At 39.6% G+C, this 19,521-nt stretch overlaps 1 protein-coding gene across 4 annotated transcripts in view; it reads right to left on the reverse strand.

The window, feature by feature from the left end:
- zeb1b (zinc finger E-box binding homeobox 1b) overlaps nucleotides 1–19,521 on the reverse strand; it is a 106,816-nt gene that overhangs the window by 10,442 nt on the left and 76,853 nt on the right. For all 4 annotated transcript variants that reach the window (XM_015354029.2, XM_015354028.2, XM_015354031.2 and 1 more), the window contains exons 3-6: nucleotides 14,971–15,024; nucleotides 1,983–2,141; nucleotides 629–831; nucleotides 341–446 (exon numbers count right to left, since the gene is read on the reverse strand). In XM_015354029.2, coding sequence (XP_015209515.2) covers nucleotides 341–446; nucleotides 629–831; nucleotides 1,983–2,141; nucleotides 14,971–15,024 — 522 coding nt within the window. The remainder of the gene's footprint in view (nucleotides 1–340; nucleotides 447–628; nucleotides 832–1,982; nucleotides 2,142–14,970; nucleotides 15,025–19,521) is intronic.

Genomic DNA, 19,521 nt, shown 5'->3' on the forward strand with positions numbered 1-19,521 from the left:
CTAAAGGCTTATTGGGGTCACTATATCTATACCAATAACAAAATCAGAGTACTATATTGATAAGGACAATTTGTACATTAGAGTACAACTTGCACACTAGAAAATGAACACACTGAAAAGATTATTCATGTCTTGTCATGAAAACAAAACTTTTAGCTTGATTGTTCCTGCCAAAATGGCACATGTTTTCTTTAATCCTATGCAGCGTAAATTGACTCATTCAAAATGAGTCAGTTAAAACGTTTTCGCAACGAAAAAAAAATAGACGCAATTGAGAGGAGCTTGGGGGCGAGAGAGTTTTGATGAAGCGAGGTGCAGAAAAAACAGGCTTTGCGCTTACCACTGTGGATACGCAAGTGCTCCTTGAGGTGGTGCTTGTATTTAAACGCTTTTCCACATTCAGTGCACTTGAATTTCCGATTTCCCCCAGACTGCGTGACGTGACGCTGGAAGGTTACAAAGAAAAACAGCCCAACATAAGTTTGACGTGAATTTGTCTCTAAGTGACTGTTTAGAAAATGAAAATAATCTGCAATCACTTGTGTCTAGCTGAATGCCAATTGAATGAACTGCTTTAAGCACTTCCAGACCATGTTCTGGGATTAGTTAGCGACATTTCAGCTCCTACCTGATCTCGCCCAGATTTGTGTGCCGTCATGTGGCGCTCTAGCTGTGTTCGGTAGGCGAATGTGTAACTGCAAACGGAGCAGCTGAAGTTGTCCTCGTTCTTCTCGTGTCGATACTTGATGTGTTCTTTCAAAGATGTGTAGCGTTTGTATCCTCTGTCGCAGTACGGACAAGCGAGAAGCTGAGAGAAAGCGTCGGGTGTCCCTGTGAAGAAGACGACAGATAAACCACAGTTACTGTAAAAGACAGATTGGCCTGTTAGAGCTACCTTTTGTCTAAACACAAATATCACTAGAGCAGTGCATTCTTAAGGAAGGACTGACATGAGTATTCAAGGTAGGGTGTCTATGATCATAAAATTAGAACAATAATGTACCTTGTGGTGACAGACCTTGAATAATTGAAAAGAATTTGCAAAGAGATTAAATTAAACTTTAAAATGATATTCATTATGGCAGGGAAATTGGCCTTTCTGAGTAAAATGGTATGTAATTGAAACTCGGGATGCTACCGTGTTGTACAGCATTTGCCTGAATCTGTATGGCAGACATGTCAAACTCTGAAAGACTGTATGTGACACATTCTGGATGTATGATATTATGTGACATCAGTTTTTGTAATTTTCTCTAGTTTTCTCCCGTGACTGAAGGTTAAAAACACTCCCTGGGCTTAACTCAGAGGTATGCAGAGCATTCTTGTGATGCATCAAACTGACAACATACTTGATCAGAAGGTTTAACAGCTGAGAAACCTCTCTGCAGGATTCTGGCAAGAGTGTGGGTTCTTTACCCATATATACCCTGCATAGGACTCTTTACCTTGGATGGCCAGCAGCTATATCATTCTGCAACTCCCAACTGGCAACCCACTGAAGCTCAGCAGGTGTGAGCCTGGCCAGTACCTGGATGGGAGACCTCCTGGGAAAGGTTGTTGGTGTAAGTGGAATCAGTAGGGAGCGCTCATCCTGTGGTCTGTATGGGTCCTAATGCCCCATTATAGTGACGGGCGCCGTCCTTTGGATGAGAAGTAAAACTGACTCTCTGTGATCATTAAAAATCCCAGGGCATTTCTTGAAAAGAGTAGGGGTGTAACCCCAGCATCCTGGCCAAATTCCCCCCTGGCCTTTACCAATAATGGCCTCCTTATAATCCCCATCCATGAACTGGCTTCATCACATCTCCCCACTGATACCTGGTGTGTGATGAGTGTTTTGGTGCAGTCTGACTGCTATCACATCATCCAGGTGGGGCTGCACATTGGTGGTGGTGGTGGTGGGGTCTCCCTTACCTGTAAAGCACTTTGAGTGAAGTGTCCAGAAAAGCGCTATGCAAGTGTAAGGAATTATTATTAATTACCGTTTTCGTCGTGGCCGCTGGCCTCAGGTGTACCCTGTCTCTGCTCCTCCTCCGGTGCCTCAGGGTAGATGACAGCGGTGTCCCCCTGCTGCAGGATCTCCTCCACGATAGGGTCATTGTTCTGCTCATCCTCAGCATCTGAGCCACATTCATTCTTCACTGCAAAACCAAATCAGCACAGCCATGGGTAACGGTGGGTTGCTGCAAAACACTAATACACGTTTTAAGGCTTTTCTTTATAATCGATTTCTAAAAAAAAAGCCTTCAAGAAGACAAAGCAACACACTCATGCAGCACATGTAAGACCCTCTGTCTTCTTTGGCTTTATCATATCACAGAGTGAGTGGACTGCGAACCATTTTTAAGCAAATGCCATGGTTAACATAAATCCTCAGAGCCAGTTTTGTTTTGTGAAGATATATGCAGTACCTGTGCAGACAATTCGTCAGTGCGAGTCAGAAAAAATGCTTTCGAACAATTCATTCAATACAATTAAAGTGAAAAAAAGGTTAAGAAAATACTATAGCTTGCCTTGAATAAGAAAAAAAAGTTGTATTAAGCTTCTCTAACACCATTCTTGGGATCTCCATATGAAAGCACAACAGGACTCTGAAACCTTTCTGAAATATTATGTCCATCTGCTTGCCTCCTGCCATTGTTTCTTGAGCTGAACAATCTGGAAGATTAGAACAGGCACCTGGTGACAGGGACAGCTGGAGAAGACTTCGGGTCACCCTAAGTGACCAGCCACCCCCTTAGAGAATGGTGACCAGATGATAACATCTATGAACATCACTGAATTTTAAACAATTTACTGCATCTAGAATACCTTACTTCTTTAAGTCTCACGTACATTAAACATCAAAGATATTGGCTTACTCTTTTTCAAATACAGTGGTGTGAAAAAGTGTTTACCCCCTTCCTGATTTCGTAGTCTTTTGACACTGAAATGTTTCAGATCATCAAACAAATTGAAATATTAGACAAAGATAACACAAGTGAACACAAAATGCAGTTTTTAAATGAAGGTTTTTATTATTAAGGGAAAAAAAAATCCAAACCTACATGTCCCTGTGTGAAAAAGTGATTGCCACCCCTGTTAAAACATAAATCAACTGGTTTATCACATCTTTGGAAAGCTGAGTTCAATTTCTCTAGCCACACCCAGGCCTGATTACTGCCACACCTGTTCTCAATCAAGAAATCACTTAAATAGGACCTGCCTGACAAAGTGAAGTAGACCAAAAGATCCTCAAAAGCTAGACATCATGCTGCGATCCAAACAAATTCAGGAACAAATGAGAAACAGAGTAATTGAGATTTATCAGTCTGTAAAAGGTTATAAAGCCATTTCTAAAGCTTTGGGACTCCAGGGAACCACAGTGAGAGCCATTATGCACAAATGGAGAAAACATGGAACAGTGGCGAACCTTCCCAGGAGTGGCCAGCCGACCAAAATTACCCCAAGAGCGCAGCGACGACTCATCCAAGAGGTCACAAAAAAACCCACAACAATATCCAAAGAACTTGCCTCAGTTAAGGTCAGTGTTCATGACTCCACCATAAGAAATAAACTGGGCAAAAATGGCCTGCATGGCAGAGTTCCAAGACGAAAACCACTGCTGAGCAAAAAGAACATAAAGGCTTGTCTCAGTTTTGCCAGAGAACATCTTGATGATCCCCAAGACTTTTGGGAAAATACTCTATGGACCGATGAGACAAAAGGTGAACTTTTTGGAACGTGTGTGTCCCATTACATTTGGCGTAAAAGTAACACAGCATTTCAGAAAAGGAACATCATACCAACAGTAAAATATGGTGGTGGTAGTGTGATGGTCTGGGGCTGTTTTGCTGCTTCAGGACCTGGAAGACTTGCTGTGGTAAATGGAACCATGAATTCTGCTCTCTACCAAAAAATCCTGAAGGAGAATGTCCGGCCATCTGTTCGTGACCTCAAGCTGAAGCGCACTTGAGTTCTGCAGCAGGAGAATGATCCAAAACACACCAGCAAGTCCACCTCTGAATGGCTTAAGAAAAACAACATGAAGACTTTGGAGTGGCCTAGTCAAAGTCCTGACCTGAATTCAATTGAGATGTTGTGGCATGACCTTAAAAAATCGGTTAAGGCTCGAAAACCCTCCAATGTGGCTGAATTACAACAATTCTGCAAAGATGAGTGGGCCAAAATTTCTCCACAGTGCTGTAAAAGACTCATTGCCAGTTATCGCAAACTGCATTTTGTGTTTACTTGTGTTATCTTTGTCTAATATTTCAATTTGTTTGATGATCTGAAACATTTCAGTGTGACAAACATGCAAAAAAATAAGAAATCAGGAAGGGGGCAAACACTTTTTCACACCACTGTATGTTAGAACAAAGTGATATATCATGCACCTTCATAGGTGGAAATGACAGCTGTTGCACTAAAATAACACACAAAAAAACTTTGCTTTTAGAATAAAGATAATCTTGTTCCACAAAAAACAATTTTATAGTCTCATTAAGAGTGCATTCTCAAGTGTTAATAACATCAGCTATCACTATTGAAGATTTCAAGGAATAAATACTAATTTTTAGTGGCACCCACAAAAAAGAATTACCTCAGCATGGGCAACCTGAATTCATTCTACGCTAATCTCGGCTTGTGGTCCATGTAACTGCTCATTCTGGAAATTACAGCAGAATGACATTTTGTCAAACTGAACAGTAGATAACAGAAGAGCAATTCTGTATAAGGAATTGTAATGCATTTGCGCAAAACATGCACACACTTTTACTAGAATTGATCTAGAAAGAAAGTGCTGGAGATAGCACAGGCACAACCAATTAGTTATGTAAAGCAAACTAAGCATTCATCCCTAATGATTCCTTATATAATATGCACACAAAACAACTAAAAGTGCTGTGCATTTTCTGTCATTATTAATACTTGGGACTTCCAAGCATTTAGTGCAGTTCTCGGAGTTCCTTATAAAGCATAATCAGCTTAATTATAAGATATACCACTCAAACGGGTATTCGGAAAATATGGGGTGTTCCTTTTTAATTTGAAGTTCTGCCACTTAAAGCACAAAGAGTACTTTCATTCTGGCTTTACAATTACGGAGAACTCCAATGGTGGAATGAAGCCACTCCTCAAGACTCAAAGCCTCCTCTTTACACTTTCCCAAGCAGTGTCAACAGTCAGAAGAGGTTGAGCACTGCTCTATAATTCATCTGGATCTGAGCTGCCCACTACTGTACATGAGCCCAGCCTCAGGGGACAATGACATTGTAGCAGGGCCAGCCTGTGACAGACATAGAGGCCCACTACATCAGACACTGAGCCCGGCCTCAGGGGACAATAACATTGTAGTGAGGGCTAGCCTGTGACACAGCTGCATGCATCACGGCATGGAGGCAGATAGTCTTCTATTTTACAGCAATTGGCCTGTTCATGTAGCACAAAACATCTTCTACTGTTCCAGGTTGATAGAATAAAACATCACAAAGGTGATGGACAAAATTTTGGGGATACTCTTAAATCTTCATAAAATTCTACCAAGAATGGAAAACTACTTTAAACAATTGTCTTATGCAAACGGCAATCGATGATTTCAGGGAGAAGAGAATGGGCGTTTTAGTTGCTTCTTTCATCTAACTATTCCTCATAACACAATTAACATTCCTCTTTGGGTCAAAAGGCTGCAGATGGCTGCCAGAACCTGGGCTTGCTGGGACTAAAGGGACTAGAGAGATAGGTGAGACTCTTCAACAAGATAGCTGATGAGCTACTGTAGGTAACCTGCTTCTGTGTCTTTTAAAGAGGGTCGATGCACAAAAACAGTAACACAGCACAACTGAAAGCAAGGTAGTACTGTAGTACTGTACTGAAACAGTTACCTCCAAATTAGTTGCACAAAATACAAAGTACACAAATGATCATTCAGACCACACAATTTTGGCGTTTATTCAATCAAAACAAAACTTACTCTGTACTGAGAGGGATTAGAAATAAGATCAATTAGCTTTAGAACCAGCAGTATTTGCTATATTTTTAACGCCTCTCAGAACAAAAATACTAAAGGGCTCAGGGGACAGTACTGAGTCCTGCGAAATACCAGACATAACCAACCCAACCTCAGAACTAAAACCACTAAGAGACACAAAATGTCATCACTCAGCAAGGTAAGATTAAACCATTTAAGGGTTGTACCAGAGAAGCCAAAATGTTTCTAAACAGGAAGCCATGATTTACAGTATCTCATGTACATGTAGGACTATAATTTAAGATAATTATGATATATAATGCACCTGTATCAACTGTCATGAGGAAATCATTAATAAAATACATTCTAAAGTGCTCAAAATAATTTAAAATAGCTCTAAAACGTATTTATACTGACAGTAGTTGCACTGCAACAGCACATTCTAATGTTTTCTCAAGAAAATACAAGGTTGATATGGGCCAGATTATCTAAAGCCATATCAGGTTTTAAGTCAGTAATGACTGTAGTAATTTTTTAAAGCTAATGGCACCGTTCCAAAGCTCAGGGAGTCATTCATAATGTGGAGCACCAAGAGGCAAAGGGCAGAAACTCAGGAATGGGATCCAAAAAATAGCAGGAGGGTTTTCCTCAAACTCAGTTAGACAGGAGTCTCCGATTGTGATCCTAGAGTGTACTCAACAAAGCACTCCTTAAGATAAGTGAAGATGTACAATCCAGTCAGTTGTATAGGTCATCTGTTTGTAAAGATTGGGAAACCTATAAACTACTGATGAATTAAGAATGTAATCTGTTCAAGAGAATATGATTTTAGGCCTAAACAATTTCTTAATTTAAGAAACCTCCTGTTTAATTGAGGTGATAAGATACCTCATCAAAAATATTATGATGGTGACCTAAAATTCCACGCCTGTTGGACTGGTTCTGTCCAGGACCTGATGGAGATCCCTGCAGTAAGACACGCCGAGAGGCACAGCAAGTTTGAAAAGTGAGACAGAGAAAAGCACACAAAGAGGCAGTGCATTAGAAGTATGCGAGGAGTTGAGAGTGTGGTGTTTTCACAGGTTTCATTGTAAAAATATCTATAAAAGTACTGCACAAACAATGTGAAGCAGGTATCAGTTTACAGGAGATCAACTTTAGAAGCTGCTTAATGTTGGGCAAAATGTATCCAGGCTTATTATGGGAATAGTATTCATAATATGAGAGAAAGGGCAGAATCCAACTGTTGCCAAAAGCACACCTATATTCAACTAAGTACTCCTTAGATGCCTGAAGATGTACGAGAGAATGCCTCCGCAGAATTTACCTGGTCAATATACCATGGAAACACAGCAACACAGAAACAGACTTGGTTTAACAGGAGCCAAGCTGTCAAGAGAAGGAGTTAGGGATCTATAAAACATATCTGCAAACTAGCCAGCACAGAACGGAATCGGAAAACCGGCACAGTTGACTGCTTGGCAGAGGTGAAAACGTCTCGTTAAATAAACAGATCCTATAGATGTAAAGTGAAAAACAGGATGTCTAGATTAAAATGAATACACTATCTATTAGCACGAACAAAATCCAAAATATAACCTTTGGTATGACAGACTGCCAAGATGTTCTGTTTTTTACTATTACCACAGCTACCCAAAAGTGCTAGAAATTCAACTGCCAGAGAGGAGAGTAGCTGAAGCTCACGGGTAAACATACTATGTACTACGCAATGAATGCGCAAGAGGTTAAGGACATTGAACAATTTCATACTGCATTTTCATGTGTAATAATTGCCACTTCTATAAATATACATATTAGTTTATTTCCGCCAATTAAACACTTGAGACAGCAATAGGCCCTGTATACACTTCATGAGCCTCTAAATGCTATCAAGAGACCAAGTGCTTTACTCCTCATGGTAGATCGCATGTTTGCTGGTTGCGAACAGTCTGACTGGCAATAGATCCCAGAGCTGTTCAATCAAGGTTCAAGTCAGGAAACAGAATAAGGAAACCCATGTGAGGAACCCAGCCCAGGTAGTGTCCGATATTCACGCTTAGCTCTCTCACTCATACAGTTATTTTAGTGGCTTGGAGAAATAATGTTGGTTGATAAAAATTCTTTAAAGTGCCCCTTTCCATAGCAAGTTCAGCCTATTGACTTCATATCTTCAGTCGGAGCCAGACAGCACACTTCACCTGTGAGGTGTTGTCATTGCACCCTGGCAGGCACATGGCATGCTAAATTCCTACAGACACTTACAGCCCCTAGGCAGACCGGAGTTCATGGTTTAACACTACTCCTTAATTTTAGGTGCTATCTCCTCAGTCAATAACATTGAATCACTAGGAGCATAGAATGAGCCATTGATTTAATTTAACCTACCATGGTTTGAGTTGTCAACTGCAATCTGTCAGATAAGGTCATTTGTGCATATTACACAGCCTTTCTGCACACCAAGACCCTATTTTTTGTGAGTAATGAATGATCATGTACCCAGAATAAACCTTCTCAATTACGTATATTCTGTGAAGGAAACTGAAATTTCAATACTTTGCCTCACGGCAACAATCAAGGGGTACCTAGCATACCTTCTGCTATAAAAACAAAAGTGACAGAGAACAGAAAACTACAAGAAAAATTATCTGGTGAAGTTTGAAACTTCATCCTTTCCTAAGCACTCAACTTGTAGCTGATTTCAGTTCCACATTAATTATAACAAAGCTTTTAAAAATCATTGCCAAATGGTCAGGTGACTGAGCATGGCAGGTCATTTTGCATTGCCTTCTGGGAAATGTACTTCACACAAGGGACTCCATCTTATCTGAACCTACCACCCCCTCACAGTAGTTGATAGCTACAGTAATTGAGCCAAGGATCTAAACCAGCTGTTTCTTCAAATAAGGCAGTGCATCAGCTTCAATAATATGGCTGAGTTTTTCCTCTTCTTGTTCTAAATGCAGTTCCACATTATTTCCATGTATACCCCTTGGTGTGTGTTTTGCAGTTTAATGTGAAGAAATCTATAAATATTACGTTGTCAAGGCCTTTGAGCATTCGAGTCACTTGTATGAGGTTCTCTCAGCCTGTCATTGTAGGACATCCCCTCAAGCTCCGGAATACATCTGGCTGCTCCTTTCTGGACATATTCCAAAGCAGCAATATGTTTTCTATAATGTAGTGATTAAAACTCTACACAATATTCTACATGAGTCCTTACTAGTGCACTTTACAATTTAAACTTAACAACCCTTTGTTTTAAATTCTATTAACTCTTAACAATATACTGTATCCTAACATTTTGATTTCCTCTTTAAACCGAGTCCCAAGGTCGTCTAGGAGATGTAAATGGTGAGTCAATGTAGATACCTTTTTTCCCCATACAGTCTCTCATTCCCCATTTTGTATGGGAAACCCACACGCAAAACTGTGCACTTATGTACCTTAAATGTAATCTTCTAGATGCTTACCAGGCTTGAACTTTCTCTCCATATTTTTTAATGATATGGACTAGTCCTCCTAATCTGGCATCTCCTGCTACCTTCTGCTGTCTTGATTAGACAGCAGAAGGTAGCAGGCTCCATATCGGTGATAAGGAGATGAGCAGAGCAGAGGTCCTAGAAGAGATCCTTGTGGTACTCCACAAATTACCTCACTCCCCCATCACACTGCACCCGTTACAGCGAGAGCTTTATCTGATTCTGAGGTAAACTGGGAACCAACGGCATGAGTGATGAGTGAAAATTGGCTGTGGCATGAGTGTGTGACCGCCCTCGATGGACTGGCAGCCTGTCCAGTGTGTTCCCTGCCTTGCACCTGTTTTTTTGCCGAGAGGCTTCAGTTGCTCCACCACCCTGAACTACAAAAAAACTGTCAAAAATGGATGGATGGGCAAAGGGTTTAAATACTTACGCCATCTTGGCCTTTCCTTTTCTCTTTCTGCTGTTATTGGTTAGCTACTTTTTTTTTTTGTTTTTAACTTTTAATATGTGGAGTATGCTGTGTACGGGAGATGACTGCACACTTTAAAGCAACAAAAACAGCATGAAAACTGTGCAAGGCACTGAACACCTTTGCAAGGCACTGTCCACGATGTGATTTTCAACAAAGGGGCACACATTGGTCTTGAACATGTATTTTATTACCGGACCTGTAGAGTACTTTATTACTTAATTAAATGTTATTATTTATTCATTGAAAATGGCTAAAGACTCTACAAATTTTAAAAAGTTGTCAGTAGAGCAGAAACGCCGATTGTTCCGCCTGCAATCTTTTGTTTTTCAGCACAATAAAGGAGAGTAAAATATTTTCCAAAAACATGGCAGATGTCTTTATTGAAGTGTGCAACACAAAGGCCTATCACTAACTACACTGCAGCGAACAAAGCGTGGGAAGAAGGATGGCAATACAAAGAACACAACAACAGTAAATAGAACGTGACAAGACACTGCCAGTAATTTTAAAACTCAGATTAAACACTCCAATCTAGACAGAGTAATGTGTGATTATCTTCTAAATGTGCTAACCACATTGTTAACTTAAATGCTCCTGCAAGAGATTTGTAATTTGAAAGAGGAAAGCAATAAATGCTTATGCTGCATGCCATACCTTTTTCTCATTAATAACAAGAAGAACAATTGTCTGGAAGTATTTTTGTGTTACCATTATTTATTCCTTTATTTTACCAGGTAAGTCAATTCAGAACAAAAACTAAATGACATTGCTGACCTAGAGCCGCGTTTACACAGCAGAATAACCTGGGGCTTCACCTGGTGCCGTCTGAGGGAAATGGCCTGCTCAAGCGAACATCAGCAGCGCCCCAGGACCCTCCGATCAGAAGCCCAGGGCCCTATCCACTTCGCCTTGTGACGACTTTGACGAGTGCGTTGTCAATTCAATGTTAGAACCGTACTCCATTCTAGATTTTAATCCATTCTAGATTTTAGTCACTTGCACTTCACAGACTGATGTCAGAGCTCAAAAACAAAACATTAGATGGGCTGATGCTGGTCTGGAAAGGGGATTGTACATAAATATGTACGAACTCCTCTTTTGCAGGTAGACTCCATTGAAGTCAAGTCTTCTTAATGAGTACCATACTGTTGGCTTGAGCAAAAGCATGTAAATGGTAAAACAACACAAGGATCACTGGGAAGTTCATCCACTGAATCTGTAAAAGAACTGTAGGCATCAACACATCTGCCCCCACAGGTGCAAGATAGAGGAATTATATTGACATTTTGTGTTGCTTTAAGAACATGAGTGGCATGGGTCTCAAAAAGTTACCAAATAATTATTTGCAATACGTTGAGAACAGCTATTGAAACTCCAAAAGCTGTCATTAATGGATGGATAATGCATTTATGTTGCTGCCATAATAACAATGATCCACAGGACCATGAAAATTTGGTTATGCCTGCTCTACCACTGCCAACTAGAAATGAGACAACCAAGACAAAACCATCCTGTATATTTTATCTACATGTTGACTATCAACATGAGTGACAGTCTGGTGGCGAAGGACCATGACACCATGTTTGTGGGGGCAAATCATTGCTGTAATCAGGTTTAATGAGTCTTCAATGATCCAAGCGGGTTATCAGCTGTAGTCGCTGCTGTATGGGTGGGATATTTCAGCGGAACTGTAGGGCACACCTGGTCGGCGTCCATCATTGGTGCTTCCAGTCAGTTCAAGGAGAACAGGAATCAGAGAACACAAATTGAAGCTGCATTTCAGCTAGGAACGAGAAGCATTCATTTCACAGAAAGAGTTGTGAAAGTCTGGTCTGTACTGCTAAAGCAGATACCCTGGCTTCTTTCCAGAAATGGATGGATGATAATAAACTCGGATAAATTAGTTACTAGCAACCATTAGCTAAATGATCTCCTCTCGTATGTAAGTCATCTTTCTCATGTTATTTGTGTAGTGATGGTGGATGGATTCTCACTGCACTAACTTTGATGTGATTTAGCACGTCGCTTCTCTATTTTACCAAACCGATCGTTACAGTATGACTAAAACGGGTGACGATTTGGGCTTTCAATGCAAGCACCGAGTATCCTGGCACACGCATATCCACACACGTTTCTTACTCTGCCTGCTTCTTGAAGTTCAATTCTCTGAAGGGAACGAGAAACGAAAAAAGGGAACAAGAGCCGCGACATTCTATTTGCCTGTCAAATCTCTCATAAATTCATACTGAAACAGGCAAAATGGGTTGGTGTTGCAAAATGAATAATTAAGATTAAAATGCTGTGTGTCTGGAGTGTTTCAGAAAAGCTTGCATCAGAAAGAATAACAATAGATCCCAAATGCTTGAGCTGGCCTACCATGTTCTGAACTTAGCCTCATTCCTTTGTTAAAAGGATGATGAATTTGTTAAGCAGTCTATACAACTCTAACTACAGCTTCGCGATCACGCCATTATCATATACAAGCTTGATGCATTCAGACACTTTTATCTGTGTTAATGAATCAATTTCTACACATTAACATGGTTCACTGATCCAAGTGTAATTAAAACCTATATTTAAACCAAATAGAGATTTTAAGGAAATTAAAATGAAAATGTGAAGAAAAGAGGTTTGGGAGGCTTTGCACACAACAGAAATCATCATGTTCCTGAAATATTACGGCTTGAGTTTTGTGGACCTCATGTAGGGACACACTGCACACCCATTGACACTCGTTATACTAAAACCTGTCGCTCAACTGTATATATATAATTAGACATAAAGAGGAAGCGTGTATCTTCATGTACCATTTTCAACTACACTGTAAATAAATCATTTTTAGTGGTCAACTTTACATGGCAAACTGTATGATGCCAGTGAGCGATCATTTTAAAGGATAGGGAAACAAGTTTTAAAATGCCATTTAATGCCAACAGAACAAGTATTTTGGAAACCGTCGTTTTTAAAAGCCTAGTGAGACTTTGATTACCTAAATAAAACATTCTGAAAGGAATTTAAAACCCAACATTGTGTGTCCGGTGATGAAACACCCAGCCCTGAGCACTGCTCACACAAGCAGGCCCAGTTTCAGAGCCATCAGGAAGTTGTTCAGGCTCTGTAATGCTTGTACAATATTCGCAGAAGGTGGTGTTGATTCCTGCTTCAGTCCAGTGGGAAACAACGCTGTACACAAAATCAGGCGTTGCTATGTTCTTAAATACTTTCAGAAGGAGCGGAACACTTGCCAGCTCACTCAACCTCTCCTCAAAATTCACTGTAAGGGCCAGGTGCTTCTTGAGAAACTCACGTTTGCTGGATTACATTCATCCTCATAAAATGAGGGAAATCAGGCTTGAGTGCCTGTTGCCTTCTTGTTTATCTTTGTATTTGACCCACGACTGAACAAGATCGAATCTTCTGGCAACTTTAAAGAAATCATTTTTGTTTAATTTTATACTATAACATCTTAACACAGGAAGTGGAAAAATGTCATCAACAGTCTAAAACTCACAAATGATTTTATAGTATTTGAGCTTTAATAACACTACAGAACAAAAAACATTTTAAAGCACTGTACAAAAAAAACGACCATTTTTAACAATTTTTCAGATTCTACATAAACAAAATATTCATGAAACCCCTTTAGAATTTTATTAGATTTCTACAGACAGTCTTTCCAGACAAATTCCATTATGTAAAGTGGCCTTAATTTACCTTTCATAAGGGTTCCTGCCAGTCCTTGTACACCAAAGTGACATTCAAAAATGTTATGAGAAGAAACGCAAGTGGTTTGAGCTTGGTATCTCTTAAAACAGATAATCATACTGTGATAAAAAGTGCACAATATACTTGTTCCTACCCCAAAAAATAAACATCATTTATAAACATTAGCATTAATATATGATCCAAATTTAAAGATGAGAAGCCAAGACTTGTTCTTTTTATACTGTGGTCACGTCTTTGAAAAGATTATCACTTTACATACTGTATAATGACCCCCCCCCCACAGCCATAAAAAAAATAATAATGAAACACAACCACTCCTCTATTCTCGAATCACAACTTGCTTTCTCGCCCCACTAACACACGAGATGGGGAGGCAGAACTGGAACCGAGTTGGCTGCATCTGAAAATGTTTCCATTAGCCAGCAACAGTGGGCGATCAGCCACGCAGCTCCCAAGCGTCATGTTAAAATCAAGCAATTGAAAAATAAGCACCAAAGCGAAAGACTGAAAGACAATGGTCTGTAAGCTGACACAAGAATCGGGATTAGCATTCGACAGTTCAATAAGCAGCCCTGAACAGCAACGCTGTTTGCAAGCACACTGGCGTAAAACTGCCAGTCTCTCAAAATACTTCAGAGATGTCAAACTAAAAGTACCTGACAAAGAGTGATTAATACCTTATTTCCCCTGTCACAATTATGCAGAAGTACTGCAAGCTAGCAGAAAATACAGCACCTGCATAACTGATGTTCTGAGATTCTATCTGGGAAATTCTGAAACTTTACAGCAGCACTAATGCTGCCCTGGCTGAATGACAGGACTGACTAATAGAAGCTGTTTAAAGTCCCCACCTTTTATGAGGATAGTCTCATCAAGAATTTTTACAGCCCTGCACTTCGTATACGAAACCTATTAACACAATTGTTTAACCTTTTTAATATACTTGTAAAAAAAACAAGATGTATGGACTTTTTTTCCACTGTAAAAATATCACATTTCGCAGTAATCCAGATCTGACTAGATCATTTTGTAAAGAACTATAAATTACCAGAATTCTGAAGACACTGTTAAAGCCAGACGCAGGCTTATCATAAATGTCGCGGGTATCGTTCACTCTGTCCTGTAATTTATTGTCACCAATATCAACCCTAATGGAAAACAAAAATGAATGAACCCCAGTTAATTTTCTATTCTCACCCCAGTAATGGATCTTAAAGATGCACTGTCCATGGATCATCAACTACAGTAAGTTCTGTCCATAGCCTGAACTGCTGGAAAAGAACATAAACATGAGCATTCCTCCAGATTAATTTAGTGTTGAAATGAAAACCTTTACTTACATTTTAACCCATTATTTTGAGCGTCAGGCCCCAGGGTGTCCTCTCCTTTTGTTTCTGTAAGGAGTAAAAAAAAAAGCCTGTTACATGAATGAAAAATAGACAACAACAAAAGCATAAAGACAATGTTTCATATCTTAGGTGACTTATGTTGATGGTCACCATTATGCCTCTGTGATTAACTTTCAATCAACATGTAATTGATAAAGCAAATGACTTATGTTGGTCAGTAAATGGTTAGTTTTAGGTTGTATGGCCTAAATTTCCAGCTCATGAATATAAAAACATATGAAAGGTTACAAAAAAAGAGACCTATCTATGTTGGGTGGTTGCTAATATCTAATTGAATCGAATATCTCATCCAGCCGTTTCCTAAAAGAAGCGTGGATGTCAGGTCCCAAAGTCTGGCTGACTATGTTGTTGCCTGTTGCCATTTGCCTTTAAGTTTTTGAAATAAAATTACCTCTCTCAGTTGTAAATGTACTTTCCTGTGCTCTCCAGTTGTGCCGCCTGTTTCATTTATGACTGCTGATTCTAAAAAATGTCCAATTAGTTCACTTTGCCTCTTTGAGGATTCTCAGTAAGTGAATTGGGTACCATCATAGTCTTCTGTCATAGACTCGAAGACAGAAAGGATTCAGTTATTTTAGCTGGTCTATTTAGGACATTTCTTTCAGCCTAGGAATGGACAGTACATAGTCTATATAATATAATTATAGTTTCATAGTAGCATTATCTTTTTTTTTTGGTGGGAAAATGGTAACCAAAAGTGTACACTATCTTGAATATAATATAACATTTATTAAGTCAACTTTTTCTGTACAGATCTTAGACTTCTTTATTGCATCTCCACATTGTTTAGTGGAGGTAAATGATCCTCATAGGTCCTCATAAAAACCTTTTTTTTCCCCCATAGGTATCTTCTTCAAACTCAGTGTTTCCATTTTATGTTTAAAGTTTATGCTTTTACATCTTTGATAGTCTCATATGGTTGAGGATGATGGACTTGAACAAACCCAATAGTGACTTGTAAGACCAATACCCACTGCACACACACTGGCAGGTCGAGGAGATGTTTGGTTGCGAGACCTAACTGACTGCACACTGCACAAACAAACTGTCTTTTACACTCTTGCTTGTCTTCCTCATTCCGACAACACCGTTTCTCAAAGTACTGGGCTTCCGTCCAGATACTTTCACTCCATTTGGTCAGTCGCAGGCCATTTTCTCCCAGGAGTTGATATCGATGTTTGATTAACTCATGCTTGCTTTTACGACACTTCTTCTGGCCTCCTCTGCAAATACTGCATTGCCTAAATTCTCAATGAAAAAACTCACATGTATCTGATGTTTTTCCTTTGATTTCGCCTTCATAATCACCTTCATGTTCACTGAGCTGCTGTTTCACAACAAGTTGGATTGCTCTCAGGGCAGGGATGTCGGTGCTTAGTTGCTAAATGGCTTGGAGAACGTACAGAGGATGGAGATGCCTGTATACAACATCTTTAAATGTGGAGAAATCATTATAGCTTCTACCCAGGTTTTGACGGAATGCAAATTTGCCAACAGTAATCAAAGCAGCTCCAGGATTGTAGGAGTCCATCCATACTTAATAATTAATTCCATACTTAAGCCCGTTGATGCCGATTGAACATCACTGGCCAGGTTCCACGATGAGGAAAGGTGGGGATTGGAACTTTATATTTGCCACTAGCATGGAATATTCGCCATATCGCTACATTAAATGTCATTTAAATCCCATACTTTTTCCAGACTTGAAGTCTAGGTCTTTTTAACTTCCTTTGATACTTCAACACCTTTTTGCTTATCCTCCTATATTAGTGACATCTGTGTCTTTCACCCGTTTACAGATATTAGCTCATTAGCTAATCTCATTTCATCTTATGAACGTTTCCTTTCTGAGGTCCATTCAGTTTTATTTTAGCTAAAATATCCCTTTGCCATATTATTTTCTATCACTCTCCTGGCCTCTCACTGTACCCCTTATCTACAAACTGTTCCACTGATACTGTTCTTTTTAAATAATTTTACACAGTACTTTCTATCTCCTTAAACTAAAATTGATTGCCAGTATTTCTCCTTATACTGTCATGAACTTGATACCATACTTTTTAACAGCAGTGAATTCTTCAAATTCTTCAAGGAATTACTTTTCAGTAAGGAATGATTTACTATGAACCTTCTTGTTAAAGGCCCTGTTAACTATGATTACAACCAGCAAACAGGGGACATTTTATTTACCACCTATTTAGGGTAATTGCCCAAAGTTATCAATAACCCGTCATCACAAATTCCTCAATATTAAAAACAGGAATTTACCAACTTCTAGAGGTGTGTGTACGCACCTACACAGCATCATTTTCTCAATATTTCGCTTGCGACTGCCCATCTTCTAACGTTTCTTTAAAGGATACCACTGGGTTGATCTGTAAACCAGAAACTACCACCTTCTTATTGGCACAAAACTACAAATTTTAATTACTTTCTTTCTAAAGACGCATCTTTAACTTGAAACTGCCTTAGTTGTGCTCCCTTTTTGACATTAAGTACCAAAAGCATTTCTAAGAAGGCAGTGAAGTGATGTTGCTGCTTGCTGGCATGTAGAGTGCCCTGGGGCTTGAATATGGCTCAAGTGTGGGGAGTAAGGCCATCAGGTTATGACTGTCACAGTAAAGCTGCTGGCATATTGTTCATGACGAGATGAGCCCACAGAAAGGGCAGCAGGTGAGGTCCCAGGTCCTGCCCAGTGCAGTCAAGCTGCCATCAATCACTACAAGTGGAGTTCTGTAGAGACTGGATGCTCCTGAGTGGGCAATCGCCCTTGGATCTTTGCAGTGATCTTGGCAAGGTGCTGTGATTCATGTTCTTCCAGATAATGGTCCATCACTGACAGACTGCATTTGGTTGCAAAATCTTCCCTTGTAAGAAACCACTGGCCGTGACTGCTCCACATTGTGAGAATTAGTGTGCTATTTCCAGCCTCCAACATACAGATCACACAAAACCCTGCCCTTTTGATAACAGACATTTTGGTTCCTTTCTTGACTTTTACCAGGTTTGACCTGTGTCCAAACAATGCTCTCACTAACAAGGTGATTTAGACCTTCTGTAACAAAGTCTCTTGAGTGTAATCATGGTTACTTATGAACGATAAACCACAATGATGCCAAAAACATTAAATCAATATATACGTGAAATTATACAGCCCATGAAAAAATACTGCTAAATTTCACTTGATGTCAATTTTATGGGACAAAAAGGGGCAAAAAGAAAGAAACACAAAGAAAAAAAGTCTCCTGGCAATTTAAGGTTGCATGTTCAAAACTTATATTTGCACCAGATTCTCTAAAAGGCTCAAGTAAGTATAAATTAGACTTTATGCTCCAGTTACAATTTTAAAAGGTTCTCAAATCTTCAACTACCTTTGCAAAGTTCTTTGCTTGGCTACCCAGCATATCCACATTGCTAAATAACAGTATTTCCTTTCTTTCTACCGCTCCTCAATAATATATTCATGCCACAACGAATGGAAGATGGCAAAACATACTGCTTCTGTTGTCTTATAATGAAGAATGATTTAAGGGGGGGGGGGGGACCTGGTCTTCCAAAGAGGGAAGAGTTGGCAGGGATGACTGATTTCCTGCTTGTGCGTCCTCTCTGTATCTGAAGATATTTATCAAGGCCTTATTTCGCAAGAGTGTACAGTGAGTAAATTAAGGGCCTTTTTAGTTGGAGGTCACAAACTGCTGCCAGGGTTTTCAAGGTAAGCCAAACATCTGTTTTACAGGAACCGAGGGTAAAATTGATATGAACAGACAGCAAGGATGTGCATTAAAAAGCAGAAACTGTTAGCACAGTATGTTTCGTTGTATGAGTACTACCTTCCTTAGAGATAGGATTGGTTACATATCATATAAATGAGATCACAATAAAACCCATCTGAAAAGTACTAAGGAGGCGGTAAACTAAACTGAATACACTACATATTTCATACAGAAGAAGAAACATTTACAGAATTGATCGTCTTTCCACAAAGTCTACAAATCAGTTAAATGTATTTTTCAGTTGTTCTTTTTTGGAATGTTGTAACTGAGAAAAGGTTCCGAATACCTTATGGCTTAAGCCTGACAAATTGACTTTTTTTTTTTTTTTAACACAGCCTCAGCACTTTTTTTTGGTTTGGCAAGATAAACATTTAAAATAAAAATCAGAATAAGACCCTTACAATGCAGGAAATCAGAGCCAGACGTGTGTTAGGAAGACCATGATAAATGCAGTGTGGGATTCATCTGTACATATCGGGTTTTCTTTTAAATGGGCTCTAAAGGCTGCCGTAACAAAACTGAACCAGGAATTGAACATTTTAAACCAGAGGGCAGCGTAAGCAGAGAAACCGGGCTGCCCCCTCATCCCAGTAGGTTTCACTCATACTCAAGGCGTTGACACTCAGCAGTCCATGGAGGGCTATGTGCTTTATTTCCTGCCACTCATGAACTGGACCTGTTCTAGGATAACATGAAAAACTTCAGTGTT

The sequence above is a fragment of the Lepisosteus oculatus genome, chromosome 6 (assembly GCF_040954835.1).
Source record: "Lepisosteus oculatus isolate fLepOcu1 chromosome 6, fLepOcu1.hap2, whole genome shotgun sequence".
In the NCBI taxonomy this organism is placed as follows: domain Eukaryota; kingdom Metazoa; phylum Chordata; class Actinopteri; order Semionotiformes; family Lepisosteidae; genus Lepisosteus; species Lepisosteus oculatus.